Source organism: Ursus arctos, unplaced genomic scaffold, assembly GCF_023065955.2.
Source record: "Ursus arctos isolate Adak ecotype North America unplaced genomic scaffold, UrsArc2.0 scaffold_8, whole genome shotgun sequence".
Lineage (NCBI taxonomy): Eukaryota > Metazoa > Chordata > Mammalia > Carnivora > Ursidae > Ursus > Ursus arctos.
This window is the reverse complement of record NW_026623100.1, coordinates 43527992-43544157: the sequence shown is the minus strand read 5'-3', so window position 1 is coordinate 43544157 and position 16166 is coordinate 43527992. Positions and strand designations below refer to the sequence as shown.

The window sequence follows — 16166 nt, the reverse complement described above, 5'->3', positions numbered from 1 at the left end:
GCATGCCCAGTGTCTCTAAACTAGTTAATGACAGAATTAGAATTTAGATCCAAATACCCAAACGTGTATATCTTTTTCACATTATAAGTCAGGTAAGAACTGGAGCTACGGAACGGCTTTCAAGTGAGTAGTTACATGAAGATCCTGTCCCTTCTGTGTCAGAGAAAATATGTGAATTAGTCCATAAACCCAGAAATAAAAGTACTCCCTATCTTTAATGACTATAGTAAGTAACACACATTAAGTGCTTCTCATGTGCCAATCACAGTTTTCTCAAGGACTTTACAAATACTAATTCATACAGTTTTCTTCACAGTTCTATGATGTAGACACCATTTTCTCCACTTAACAGATAAGAAAACAGGCACAAGAGGGTACACCTTGCTCAAAGCCTTCCAAATCACACAGCATGTACTGCAGACTATCATCCTCTGTTAATTCTAAGAAGATGAATCAGAGTTGGTGAGGATGGTGCATGAAGGGGAGGCCATGCACTAGTGTGACCTTCTCAGATCAATGGTCATTAGACTGAAAGCTGACAGTCACCCACAAACTGCCCCTTGATACAAGGAGCACCACCTCCCAGGGCTCTGTATTTCAAAAAAGCAAGAAGACGACCACAGCAATACTGATGATGCAGTTGCCCATTCCCCATTCCCCATCCAAAAGGGCACACATTTATTCTCCTGGTTCCTTTGGCTACCTCCATGTAATTAATCAGGTGTGGTTATTGATGAAGCCTTGAGATTGGTCAGACAGGCATAAAATGGGGTCTTCATGCCAATATCACATTACACATAGTAATTTCCAAGCTTTGGCATATCCTTCTTGTTTCCCTTCTCTCTCTCCATCAACCTTATTAATATTCGCTCAGTCATCTACAGATGTTCAATTTTCTTTCACAGAATTATTAAAAGAAAGAGGGAAGAAAGAGGTTTTGTTCCCATACTTTATTAACTAAAGCAGGGGTGGGGTGGGCAGAACCTGGTTCAAATAACTGCTTGTATTTTCATTGTGGACAGAGACAATAATCTCTGCTCATTTTTCACTCCTCTGGAATGTACTGCCGAACAATTACAGCAAGTTGGTAAATTCTGCTGACAGATGAGATGACAAGATTGCAAGCGCTTTTCATCATTAGTTTTTGAAAAGAAGAAAGAAAAGTAAAATGAAAAACCTCACTCAATAGAAAAAAGGAAAATATGACAGTGCCTATAGTACTGTGTCCAAACATTTCAATGATCTGTGGGTTGAGCGGATGAGTCAATGACAGACACAACCCGGTAACATAAGGTTAATGATGATGAGCTTTCATTCAAGTGACTAGGGCTCAGAAACCAAAACAAAGTTTAAAAATGAAAAAAATAAATAAATAACCTGGATGTGGACCCGGGGAATCTGAGTGTTTTTGGCCTAACGCTGTCATTCATAAAATGTGTGTCTTTAGTAAGTTGCTTACAGTTTTTCTGCTTCTCTCTCACCTCACTCATAAAATGGAAATAATTCCTATTTGCCCTGTCTGAGGATTCTAGGATAAAATATATATGGAAATGCTTTGTAAATGATAAAAGTGAACTCAATAGTAAGTAATATATACCTCATAACAACTGCAATAATCATAATAATAGAAATAATTTTTACCAACCACATTGGGCCAGGCATTCAGCTAAAGGATTTAATCCTTGTAACAACCTAATGAAATGAATATAATGCCTAGGGTGCCTGGGTGGCCCAGCCAGTTAAGTGTCCAACTCTTGATTTCAGCTCAGGTTATGATCTCGGGGTTGTGGGATCAAGCCCCACGTCAGGCTCCACGCTGGGCACGGAGCCTGCTTAACATTCTCTCTCTCCCTCTCCCTTTGCCCCTCCCCCCCAAAAAAATTTAATGCCCATTTTACAGTTGTATAAACAGGCTCAGAGTTGTTAAGTCAGTTTTCCAGGGTGTTACACCTAGCAAGCTGAGGGAGTTTCCAGAGCCTATGCTTTCAACCATCACAAGTAACACCAGGCAAATGCATGAGCTTAAAATATTTTCTTGTGCCTTAATCATTCAGCAAACCCATCCAAGCCACCCATATAAATAGTTCTGTGCATGTGCAGTTTGCTAATTGCATGTAAATGTGTCTACTTCTCATGCTGTTATTTTTTGAATTATTCATTTTAACAAGTAGCAGTGTTATGTTTTGGTTGGTCAAGTCAAGGACCTCCATACATTAAAGGAGGCATGGAAAAATACTGAAGGTCCGCAAATGGGCCCAGAGATAATAAGACCTGTATCATTAGGTAATGTTTATAGAGTAAAAAAGAATCACCAAAATGTATAATTCACTGGATTGGAAGCTGGAAACTGAGGGTCAAGCCTCAATTCTGCCTTTCTGTGCTCCCAGGGAAGGCCTTTTTACAACCATCAAAAACCACTTTGGGTCTATTCTTGGTTCCCTGGGTCTATTATCTAACTGTTAGGTTGCAAAAGTAGGTTTTATTTGTAAAATGGCACAATTAAAGTATTTGGCTTCTAAAAATCTCCCCCTGTATGAGATTAACTTGTGCCTATTACAGAGGCCCAAGAACATCATGTGCTTGTCCAGGGTCACACCACACATCAGTGACAGAACAGGAACAATCTCCCTCCTCTGGCTCCCAGTCAAATGCTCAGTCTTCTCTACAACAGTTTCTGGAAGGAAGCAAAATGAGAAAAGACTGAAGGATTTAGAGTTGTTTCACTAGGACACCTGAAAAATATATTAATGACCATTTAAAAGAAAGGCTCAAACGTATATGACAGTTTCATTGGGAACAGAAAGATGAGGACATGGAGAGGCAACAGGAGAGTTTGGGTGATGCATGAAGAAGGATTTCCCAAACAGGAAGCTATACCACTGCAATTACATTTTCCTAAAGTCAACATAGAAGAAAATCCCCTCACAGTCAGGACCGATTGGCCACTGGCCAATAGAGATGCTATCCTGGATTATTCTGGAAGCCTCCTGATTGATCTCCTTACTTCTGTTTTTCTCCCCATACATTCTACTCTCTCCAGCAGAGCCAGGGTAACGATCCCTGTACAAGCTAAGTCAGCTTAGAACACAGCAATGGCTACCATCTCATTCAATGAGATCCTTAGACTGCACCTGCCATTCCCTCTGCCTGGAACACATTTTTCCTCATATTTTTATGGCTTCTTTCCTCCTCCTTCTCCAAGTCTGTTCTCAAATACCATCTAATCAATGACCATCCTTCATGAAACTCATACCCACCTTATGATCTATCCCCTTATACTGCCTCGATTTTCTCCATGGCACAATAACTGGCATGTTCTATCTCCTTGTGTATTATATTTTCTGTCTCCTACCACAGGAATATAAATTTCTTGAAGATAGGATGCTATATTTTGTTTATCCTTCCATTCAGGGCCCTCCAACTGTGTGGGGAATCTAGTAAGCATTCAACAAATACTTAATAAATGAATGACTAAGACTAAATTACTGAATTTTTCTGAAAAATCATATGAAGTTATTTCTAATTACTTGAGTTACAGGAAAACAAAACTAGGAACCTTATAGGACCTTGTTAATTAACTGGATAATAGCAATCTATAAGAGGAAAATCAGTTTTGTCACAAAAGTCTTTTCAACTCTTCATTTTCCAGCCCTGATGAGTAACTGCAATCCCTGCAGTTTTAATAATATTATTAATGTATTTAACAAATTATATTTCATTAATTGATCGTAATAAGAAATTTCATCTCAGCAGGATAAGAAAAGAAAAATACTTCTTGGGAACCTACCAAATGCCAGGTCTAGGCTAGTACTTTATAGCTAAGGCAGTATCTGTCCTCACTTGCAGATACGGAAACTGAAACACGGAGATAAAAACAAGCATGCCAATGGCCAAAACACCCTTAAGCCATAGGTTCCCAAACGCTATTGCTTCAAATGCACCTCAGCAATTATTTCAAGGTGCCTCTTAGCTAAAAACAAAACAAAAGAAAAACGAACAAAACATCCACAAACCTAAAAGTTGTGTTGATTAAGCAGTTAGATCACAAAAATGGATAAAGTTGATTAAACTTAACAACCAAGTGCCTGGTGCCTGTTGCACATTGCATGACTTCTCAGATCTTGGAATACAACCAAACATCCATTGAGCTTTCTTTTTATCATGGCAACCACCAAAAACCCAGCTTCACAACTATAGGATGTTATTAAAGGAATACACCAACCTAATATTTAAAGCGTGGCTGCTTTCAGCTATTATTTCACATAATATCTGAGAGACATCTGTGTGTTTCCCTTGAAATTTTAAAACATCTTGCAATGCTCCAAGGAATCTTTCAGGCACAGTTTGGGATTTATGAAGTTAAACTTTAGACTTTTATCAGGCCTTAACTCTTTCCACGACCTGCTTTCAAAAGTATCATGTGCAACTAAATTAATGCGTTCCAATTATATTATAAAAGAATATAGATATCATAGATTGTCTTCAAGGTTATTCTTATGAGAAGCAACTATTGTTTTTTTTTTATGTTTTTTTTTTAATATAAATATCCTAACACCAAGACATTACCTCCTTCTACCCTACCCAGTTTTCTTAATTTCCAATATTAAATGTCTAACTTTGTGTCCTAAATGTACACTTGGCCCTCATTATTTGCAGATACCTTATTTGCAGATACCCATGCCCAAAAGCTTCTTTGTAATACCCAAATCAATGCTTGTGTAGTTTTTTGCAGACATGTACAATGTGGCAAAAAATTTGAGTCACCTAACCTGTGTGTTTCCTCCTAAGGTCAAACAGCACAATGTTCTTCCCTTTTGTTTCAGCTCTTATACTGTATGTAAGTAAAATTCTGCATTCATTCAGTGCCACGTATTTTGCCTTTTTGTGCCCTTTTTTGGTGATTTCTCTGTTTGCAATGGCTTCCGATACAGTGCTGAAGTACTGTTTAGTGGTCCTAAGTGTAAGAAAGCTGTGATGTGCCTTATAGAGAAAAGGCATGTGATAGATGAGCTTCCTTCAGGAATGAGTTATAGTGAGGTTGGTTGTGAGTTCGATGTTAATGAGTCAATAATATATACTAAATAAAGTGTCTTTAAACAAAAACATGCATAAAACATAGTTATATATTGATCAGTGGATGAAAATGTAGCCAGAGGCTCGCAGGAACCTAAGGATGTTCCCCCGGGAACAGTGTTTCAGTACTCTCTAACTCAATGTTCACAGCAACTTGAGAGGCTATAACTACTGCAAATAATGAGATTCAATGGTATGGTGGTGTGCCAAATTTGTCTGTTTATTTTTTAAATTACCATGCTGGTGTAATTAGAAAATTCCTTCATAGCTGATAGATTACCAAGGACAAGTCTCACCAAGAAGCAAACAAAAAACAGTCTCATGGCAGAGGGGCAGAGTAGACCTGGTCCAAGGGAGAAGTGGGGTTCTGAAAGGTGAGGATAGGATACAGGAAAGATAATTTTGTCTACTTCAGAGGGTTGCCTGGAGCTGCCCTAAAATGCCTGGATACCAACAGCACATTAAATATGTATTGATCACTGGGAGGCAAGGTGGTGGAAAACTTAACCCTTCAGGGTCTGTTCTGCATTTATTTTTTGGGGGAAAAAGATATCTTATTTTTACAAAGTATAATCAACACTTTGGAGGGAAGGAGGCATGGCCAGGTTTGCTGGGAAAGAAACAGCTCTACTTGTCTGTCTTTCTTTTGAACTTAGCGCAGTGGATTTTTTTTTAAGTAGACTTAATCATTATACTCAAAAAGCAAACCAAGAAATTAAGTACAAAATGAAGCCATGGGGGTGCTGAATGGAGAAGGATTTTAAAAATAACAATTTGTACATACTGTACATTTCTTTCTTAAGTTTTAAGTGGTGTGAAATCCATCTGATCAAATCATTTGAAATGTCGAGATGTAGGAATGACACTTCATGCAACAAGGATATGGCATTTTATCTAAAATTATGTTTTTTTACAGCTCATGAATGAATAAAGGAATGATGGCTATAAACTTCCTCAGCCTCCCAGATGAATGGTTGTCACAAAAATGTGAAGGCTAACAAAGCAGAAAAATGGCAAAAGAGGGAATACGTCTTGAGGATGATAGTGGGATTTAGTGTCAAATGCTTTGAAAACATAATTCTCATGGTCTATTACCTTATTTCACAAGTTAGTATGTAATGGAAAAAAAATGATCTAGTTTGTTACAGGTTTAAAAGCCTGACTCTCTTTCTTTTCCTTCTCCTCCAATTCTCATCCCTTTACGGTCACCTTCCTTATCTCCCCACGTATCTGTTTACACCACCACACACACACACACTATTAACCACTGTGCCAGACAATGCACCACAGTGAAGGGAAAATAAAAACACAGCCTTTGCTTTCCAAAATTTCAGTCTAAAGAAGGTAATAGACACAAAAGGGAATAATGTAATAAATACTATCATAAGCAGAAACAGTTACACATAAAGGAGAGGGTCAATATTTTTGATGGAGAAAATCTGAAGGTTTCAGCCAAGTCTTGCAAGGTGGCAAGAGTTTGACAGATCTAAAATGGGCAAGTTAGAAGAACAGGAAATACATCTGATAGCCTCCAAATTCCAAATATGACCTCCACATTTGAAGTATAATGAGAATCGTCTGATATTACTTATGCAATGATCTGAACACTGTGAATTGATCATGAAATTATGATGAAAGACAGACATATTTAACGAGAAAACAATCAAGCTCAATTTAAAGACAAGAAAATTCGAAGATGCTTTTTGCGCTCCCAAGTGAAGGAGTTTAGTAATGTTTCAGGGGAAGCATGGATACCAACAAAGAGGGAAGAGAGACTCTTCCTGGTCATACTCTACTCCACCTGCTCAGATCACCATGGAAGCATCATGTTGCACTCTGGATACCACAGTCGAAGAGGATCACTCATGAATTTAATGACCTCAAAGATACCAAGATTCGGGGGAGAATTAATGCCATAGATGAAATACTCAAAGGACTACATATATATTGTCCAGAGAGAATAAAATATGACAGATATTATTTGGTTATTATTGTTTTGCTGTATTTGAGGGTATATTGGTTTAGATGTTCCATGGTCACCCTGAGAGAAAGTTTTTCAGAATGCAGTCAGCAGATACTTTGTGGTTTTACTGAGCAGCCTCGGAGACAACTGTGGAGGATGAAGGTGGGAATGCACTCCAGTGCTATCTCATCCAATATGGTAGACATAAGCTACAATGAACTATTGGGAACTTTAAAAGTAGCTAATGCCACATTTCAAAAATGACAACATTTTGAATACATCTAAGTTAAATGTATTATTAAAAATAGTTTCACCTGTTTTTTTTCCAATGTGTCTACTATAAAATTTGAAATTACGATTGTGGCTCACATTATATTGCTATCAGACAACATGTTCTCATGTTCTTATAATTGTCACTGCAAAAGCCCTATCTCTGCTTCAGTCGTAATAGACACAAACGTATTTGTGTCATCAATTATTCCTTTGAATATTTAAATTTACTCTAAAAAAGAGTTCTATGGGTAAGAAAATTATTTGAAAACCATGCCAAACTGGTAAGAAAAGAAAAAAAAAATCTCATCTTACAAAGAAATATTATGTAGCAGTTAAATGGAACCGGGGAAGCTATGTGTCTTAATATAAATAAATGAAGGTATGTTGTGGGTGAACAAATCAAGTTGCAAATGATACTTATGTTGAGTTTTAAAACCTACTGCATTATACGTTTTTCTAGCATATGTCTCTATATAATCACTTGGACAATCATTTGGAAGGCTCACAGCTGACAACAGAAGACTGAGGATGGGAAGATAGTAGGGTGAGTGATGGAAAGAGGTTTGCTGCAAAGTTATACAGCCTTATTTATAAGATTGTAATTATTTGTTATAAAGATAATGTAACTATGTATCAGATCATTATTATCGTTATTATTATTAGTAGTAGTAGTAGTAGTAATAGTAGCAGTAGTAGTAGTAATGCTACTAAGCTGGGTACTCTTCCTTTCCTTCCATCTCATGGCTTTCTGATCCTGATGGGAAAATAATGTTAGCCAGAAGAGCACATGGATAATAGCAGGGGCACCCGGAAGTTAGTATCAAATTGAGACAACAATTCATGCAAGAAATAGGCAGAGCATCACTCTTCAGGTTATTCAGTGTGAATCTAGGCTTGTTGGGATCACTTGTCCCTTTTGTATGAATAAACAGTTCCCCTTATCTGACTAAATGATGAGCCAAACAGTGTAACAAGCTAACTAAGTAATTAAAAGAACAAAAGTAAATTATTTGGGGTCCGTTCCAGAAGCTCTGATCAGCTCCAAACTAGAGAGGCCTTACATACCCTGATCATCAGCACAGCTTTTCTGATGTCTCGAACACCATCATACACCAGGCGAGAGGCATCAATGAACTCATTCTCTTCGAATGGTTGAGGGACGTTGGCACTCAGGGCTTCAATAGCAACCTCTACTTGCTCGGCAAAGCGTGGCATCACTGCATTAAACAAAGTGAGAAACAATGGATTAGGCGACCTTTCTTTCATGCTCCCTGTTCCAGCCCTTGGGGAAGGCGGCATGCTGCACGTATTCCAACAGCTCAGTGGAGCTGTGTGCCTACCTGTCCAGTTTGGGGTGGATCTTCAGTGGTCTTTGTACCATTTACTTTCAGCAGAGGAAGTAAACCATTACTCCATGAATGGTGATGGTATGCAACGGCAAGTTTTTGAAACCTGCTCAGGATTGTGTGGTATAGTGCATATGCATACGTATTTTGTGTTATTCTAATCTGAGTTGAATTTCATTTCTGCTATTACTAGCTATGAAAACCTTAGCAAAGTTTTCTTAACTCCTTTTAAAGCTGCTTCTTTGTCTATAAAATAAAAGATCCACACACCGCTCCTGTTCGTGCTCTCACTCTCTCAAACAAAAATCTTTAAAAAGTCATTAAAAAAAGATCCTATCATAAGTTTCAATGAAATAATGCATACACATTTATTGGATGGTATTTGGCCCACAAAAAGCCTTGGTAAATATTTAACTAATATCACATGCTAAAGTCATACGTAATGAGTAATAGATCTTAACCTCTATGACTTCATAGTAACTTGTGAATGAAGTGATCCAATGTATTCCACTTCTGTTGAGACAGGACTTGAGATTGAAGGTAGGGGGATGGCAGTGGAGAGAGGCTCATAGAAGGACCTTACAAGAAGGGAGAGGGAATCCCAGGGCGCTCCAGCACAAAGCCTAGGGTTAGAGACCAGTAGGCTCAAAGCTGAATTCAGTTTTGTTTCATTTTACCAAGACCACTTTGATGTGAAAGAAGATACACATATAAATTCCTAAAATGTTAGTACCTCTTTCTTAAAACATAAAGACACCTACATACATAGAGGAGGTTTGTGGAAAGTAAATTCAGGGGAATGTCTGGAACACTTCCACTGGCTACTTAAAAAATGCTGATTCACTGATTCTTGAAAATTATAATTCAATTTTTTCAGGTTTTATCTTGTAACAATCAATTCATATGGCAAATGAAAGCCAAAAGCACAATTCATTTTATTTACAAGGACAATAAAATAGAAACATCATTCATCTATTTTCCATTTCTGAACTTTCATGCCTGATTCATCTTTATACTCATTTTCATCCTCTGTGGATACTTAAACATCCATTTTAATCCCTAGTGTGAGAAACTCTGCTAAATTACTTTACCGTCTAGGGTCAAAGTATTCAAGATAAAACCTTCCTAGAAAAATGTATTTCTACTAGGAAAAGTCCAACATTAAAAAGTATATTAAAAAAGAGAGAGAGAGAGAGAGAGAGAGAAGAGGGTTACGGGAAAACAGAGTAGCCATTCTTTCAATAGAAATGATCAAAACCAAAGCATGCATGGGGTGAATTTCCTTCTGTGAGTGAATTACTAGGATTGGTTCTCTATACCATTTGAATTTTTCATTTGTGCCTTTGAAATACTTTTACATAAAAGGAATTTGGTGGACATTGAATTGTACTGCTGCAAAAATCAAACAAAAATATACTTCTAAAAACCACCACATTAAACTAAGGCCATTCCTGCTATTCATTTGTGTTGGGAATAAACTGTTTTGCACGACTAAATAATCTAGATCATTGAAACTGACCTCCCTAGGCATGAAAATATTGCTACATGTATTTGTCATTTTCCATGAGTATCTTTCTTAAATGAAATTACAAATTCCCTTCCCTTCCTAAACTGAAAATTCTGAATATTAATTTCATTCTATTTGATGTCTAAGCTGCCATCATGACCATCAACAATATTACAAATTTGTATGGTACCATCAGTAGCAGTTAGCGGTCTGAAGTTTTGTCCCTATTGTTTCATTGAAAATTAGTAGTCCTACATGTACATAAAATAACTATTCCTACAAATGAAAGGTGAAAAACAGAAAAATAGACCAAGGATTAGAACAGGTAATTTACAAAATGCTAAATCCCATATTATTGATAAATACATGATGCTTTACTTCACTAATAATTGGAAAACTTACAGTGTAAACAATGAGAGATCATTTCATACCTCTTGGAATGGGCAAACAAACTAAAGCTTAATAACACCCATCTTACTGAGCATGTGGAAAAAAGGGAACCCTTCTACTGTATATGGGAGTCGAATTGGCACACATCACTCTGGAGAACACTTTGACAAAATCTAATAAAATGAAGCCTTCTAGTTCTGACCAGTGAGCTGAGAGATTGTTTTTAGGGCATGGCCAAATATTGACCTCTAAAGAGGTACTGTTAGGAGGGCTGAGTACACTGGAGTCATAGGAACATCTTTTTGTCTCTAGGGTTATAGCTGTTGCTTATTAGGTTGAATATCCCAATGTTAATAAGAAGAGTTATATTAAACCTAGGAATAAAAGAGCTTTAAGGGATCCCTTCCATCAGGTGCTATTCCAGGGCTGTTGAGCCCACTAAGTGGTACGTTGGGGAAACAGGGAGCTGTTCACTCCAGGTTCATAGGCAGTACATCAGGACGGAACAAAATGGACTTCGGGATAGAAGTCAGGAGACAGACAATACAGTCAAGTGAGTAAGTCCTAAGGTCAAAGTGTTGACTGGGAAAAGCAAACTGAAAAGAGATATCATTTGTGAGAAATTTAAAAAATTCACAAACGAGTACTGTGCATAATTTAAAAATATATACATTTTATTACACATGTTTTGAAAGGATGTATACCACCTTAAGTATAATGGTTGCCTTTGAGGGGGAAAGAGGGGCATGGGATGAGGCAGAGGTCTTAAGGAGGCTTCAAGTATATCTTAATTCTTAAGAAAATAATAATGTGAATCAGATATTGCAAAATGTTAATATTTGTTACACCTCAGAGTAGAAGCAGGGTCTCAGTTATATTACTCTCTATTCCTTCTTTACTTTAAATCTTCTCATGATTCAAATATTTAAAAGATCAACACATTATCCTCATGGCTGTACTTTTTACAGAATAAGGCTCTGAAAAAATAAAGTTCTAGCTTTTGGACCAGAATATAAAAGAAACCACTTTGATCAACAGTATTATGTGAGGAAGTCACTCAGAAATTATGACCGTGATCAAATGTCTAATATTCGACCTTAATTAATAACTTCCCACTGCAGAGTTGAGTTAGGTAGGGATGCCCAGGGGGAGCTCAGCCAGTTGAGCATCCCACTCTTGATTTCGGCTCAGGTCATGATCTCAGGGTTGTGAGATCGAGTCCCCCTTCAGGCTCCACGCTCAGTGGGGAGTCTGCTTGGGATTCTCTCTCCTCTTCCCCCTCCCCTCACCACCTATCTCTCTCTCTCTCTCTCTCTCAAATCAAACAATCAATGACTCTTTGAAAAAAAAAAAGTTGTTAGTTAGTACCCACCCACTGGACCCTGGCTCTTGGGCACACACCTCTATTTTCATAAAGACCTTTGATGGAATATAAAAGGGTGATCAGTTTTGTTGTGTGGCTTTGTTCTGTTTGTGCAAGATTGCCCTGAAGGAGAGCTGAGGAAGAGGAGAACGCAGAAGGTGACCTGTTATCTTTGTCCACCAGCTTCCAGGTCTGATTCTGTGGCCAAGGGAGAGAGAGGAAGGCGAAAACCTAAAAAGGGACCACTTTCATAAGGGATACTCTGGGTCCTAAAAAATGCCTAGGGCTCTGAAACCCCAAGTTTGGAGAAAGGCATTCTGTTTGCTCCAACACGGAGTACAGAATCTTTCTGGGGAGACTGAGGGGGTGACATGTTGATATGAACAACACTGTTGTGGATGTGGCATTGTCAGGAGAGGCAGAAAAAACAAAGTTATTTAATAAAAAGTTTGGAACAGAACATAACATCAACCTTCTAAAGGGGAAAAATGGTGGGAGAGGAGGTACAGAATCCTCAGTACAAATGGGGGCTCAGAGTTCAATTTATCCTTAATATTCCAATGATTTTATTATATTCCTCAACTTGATAAAACCCACAACTTGAACTAATTCAATTTTATTTACTTTAACTGAGAAGACATTCATTTCTGTTACCTTAAGTCAGTGTTTCTCTGGGTCTGACCCTTAAGAACATCCTTCTCCATGCTCTGCTCTTAAGCACATTCAATACTTATTTATTTAGGGCTTGGTCAACTGCTAGCACTCTTTAACCAATATACCTTTGCTCTCCATGCTGCTGTACTCTTTCCTGTTTTAGTTTTATCCTGTTTTGTTTTTTAAAGTGATAAGACAGAAAAACAAAAGCTCATAGAACAATGATCCATCTTGACAGAACCTAAGATGTTAAAGTATGAATTCTTCTAATGCCTCTGGTAATGTCTGAATAATTAAATATCCCCAAAGTAATACTGAGATAGAAAAAGTCTGAAACTACTTCAAATATGATGCTGCTTCTGCTTCCCACTAATTAGGACAGAACACAGCATTGCCTTTGTGATTCACACATTATATATTAACAGAGTTTTTGATATAGGATTATATAAATAGAAGTTTCCTTCTCATTTCTGAATTACATCCAAAAATGTAGATACCACTTTACTGTTATTTATCAGAAATACTGAATTGCTCTTAAAAGCTTATATCCTGAAAGGGTGATCAAAGTTGGAAATAAACTTGTAAGTTCTTGTTATACTTTTGTATGCTAAGTGCACAGTAGGCCACAGAATGATGACATTCCAGGAGTAATGAAATCAGAGTTCAGCATGCATTATAAAAATCAAGGTCACCTCATTCTAGTGTCTATTGAGATCCTAAAACAGAGGTAAGGAAGATCTAGACTGAATCCTCCAGAGAGACATCTGAGGTGATGTTTCAGAGCACAGGGTGAATCAGTAAAATGAACAAGAAGTCGCACTAAAGATGCAAATAGGACTGCTGACAACCATTAAGAGCAAAATCCAAGGTTAACTGGAGGTAGCGGAAATGAATGGCCAACCAACTCCACTGCCCCTGAGTAAACATCTAAAAGTTCCACATCTAGCTTTAAACACTCCAATGATTCCCTTTAATACAGAGGGACTCTAAAATCTTTACAAGATACAAACACAAACACCAGACACCTGCCATTATTTTTTATCTATGTCTCTCCACCTATTTCTACATATATTTAAATGTTCCAATTAGACTGAATTATTTAATGTCTTCCAAGATGACATGAAAACATGCCATGTCATACCACCATGTCCATGATGAATTTATTCTCATACTTCAATATACCTCTTTCTCTTAGGCCCAGGTGAATTCTTCCTCAATCTCTGGTATCTTATTTAGAATAAACTGCCATTGTTAAACCTTCCTTAATTCACAAAGTTGTCAATTCTCTATAATTTTATAGCATCCTAATTATGCATGTACTCATTATAGTGCTTAGTATAATGTATTAAAATTGTTTGACATTTCTATATGTCAACTGTTTTACATTAGGAGTCACTTTTACAAAGAGACTGGCTCTTGTCTTCTTTGCATCTTAAGCCCTTATCATGCTTCTGGCACAGGTAATCTATCCAAGCGGGAGAAGGATGAGAAGTGAAAGCATAGAGTGTAGAAGAGAACTCCCTTGTCATTCAGTATTTCAGGGACCAAATGAGCAATACCACATTTCACTTACCAAGTCTCTTTCTGCCCATCATTTCATATTAGTTCAATAATTTTATTAGTTTCATGAGTCATTAACCAAGTTACTAGTGGGCATTCTAGGTTTGATCACTAGGGACCTTTCAGCAACCTGAGTTCAGAATCCTTTCAGGGCTGCTTGAGTAGGAGTATCACCACTGAGCAAGGAGAAAAATTCATTACTGTATCCTTGACTAGCTCACCAGGGCCAAACTAGGATATCTGCATGAATATAGATTGCTCAATTGCGGTGGTGTAGTCAACCACACACCTCATGAGTGTGTTCCTTGCACAAACTTCAGTACCAAGAGAAGAGAAAATGGACAAGGATCATCTGCTTTAGAGAAAGAACCAGTCTAATAAGCGTTAACATAAAATAAAAATAAGAATGAGAACATTTGAAAAAATCTAGAAAGAGAATAAAATCTCAAAAGTGGGATGAAATTGTGGCCAATTGCAGTGGAGGAATACATTATACTGTCCCATTGTCCCACCAATCAAAAATAGTTATTATGCCTCCATTTTAACAGTTGGAGTTAGAGAATTAGATATGATCAGAATAACTGGAGCCAGAAGGTATTATTTTGGGGAAACTCTGTGGGGGCAATATCAGCATCCCCTTATAGCAGAAAAGTACTGCTTCATTTGCTTTCTGTAGGTAATACATTCTTTCCCCAAAATGGTTTTTATCAAGGGATTTTATTCAAGTGGCGCCCAATTAGATGTTAAGAGGAGAAGAGAGTATATAGGAGAGTAGATCTAAACAACTAGGGGCCCAAATTTGCCCAAAGAAAAGACTTATTGGCATTTAAAAGGCTCTGGGTGTACCTTGACAGTTCAGCACATACATGAAGCATGATCATTTAGTGAGGAGACCATCAGAGTCTGAAGCTCCAAGTCATACTTACTGTAGGAGGAGGGTCCAATGCAAACTGAAGCTGATACTTTTGTAGCTTTGGCACCACTCAAAAATAATGAACGACAACCAAAGAAGCCAGCCATCATTATATACCAGTTTTAGTAAAGAATATCATAATTATTAATTATTAATTATTAATTAAGTTATTAGAGGATGTTCTAGGTTCTCCCCATCCAAACAGGGATCTTTCAAAAATCTGAACTTAGGATCTTTTTTTTTTTGAGCTGCTTGCCAAATAGATCTGTATGTGCACCTCATGAATACTCGCTATTTCATTTCTGTAAGTATTTATAGAAGCATATACTACCACTAGACACAGATGCTTTCCTTTAAGATACAAGAATGGCCAGAATCTTGAAGCACTTGGCTAGGATTTCCTGCATTATCCAGACCTTTCACTTCTGACTCTGATTTTGTATCCTCTCACTAATCCTGGTTACGACCTTAGTCACTACTGGCAACACAGCTTGAGATTCTGAGATTAATGTTTGAATATCAGAGCCTAAGTCAAATGGAATTTTCCCTAATGAGGTAACTTTTTTCTTGTGTTTGACATGCACATTGTTATCTTTCAATTATATACTAGCTTCATCTTGTTTCTCTGTAGTTTCTCAGATCTGTCCTCTGCTCCAAATCCCTTCTCCAATCACCTTGAGCCAGTCTTGGCCTTCCTTTCCCCACTGTTTGGTTCCATTAGTCTCCTGTCCTATTCTCCTGCCCTCCTGGCCATATACTGCATAGCTCTATCTCGATTCAGTGGAACTTTTGTGTTCTGGAAGCCACTGTATAAGCAAGTGGTGGGATCTGTCTACATGTCCTAATATTCTATCCTAATTATGCTAGTCATCACCCATAATTATGCTAGTCATCACCCATATTGTCTGTTCCATCTTGATGCATTTGCAAATATGTATATGGGATAGTCTCTGAGATGGGCCCCAACGATCCCTCTTTTGGTATTTATGCTACTGTGTGATCCTCTCACTCTGAACGTGAGCTGAGACTAGCGACTTGCTTCTAACCAATAAAATATAGCAAGGAGGATGGGATGTCATTTCTGAGATTAGGTTACAAGAAGATGCTGGCTTCCCATTTTGCTT

The 16166-nt window shown here is 37.6% G+C and overlaps 1 protein-coding gene across 4 annotated transcripts in view; it reads right to left on the bottom strand.

The window, feature by feature from the left end:
• Nucleotides 1-16166, bottom strand: part of CTNNA2 (catenin alpha 2) — a 953020-nt gene that overhangs the window by 83988 nt on the left and 852866 nt on the right. For all 4 annotated transcript variants that reach the window (XM_044379734.1, XM_044379740.1, XM_026481889.2 and 1 more), the window contains one exon: nucleotides 8375-8526. In XM_044379734.1, coding sequence (XP_044235669.1) covers nucleotides 8375-8526 — 152 coding nt within the window. The remainder of the gene's footprint in view (nucleotides 1-8374; nucleotides 8527-16166) is intronic.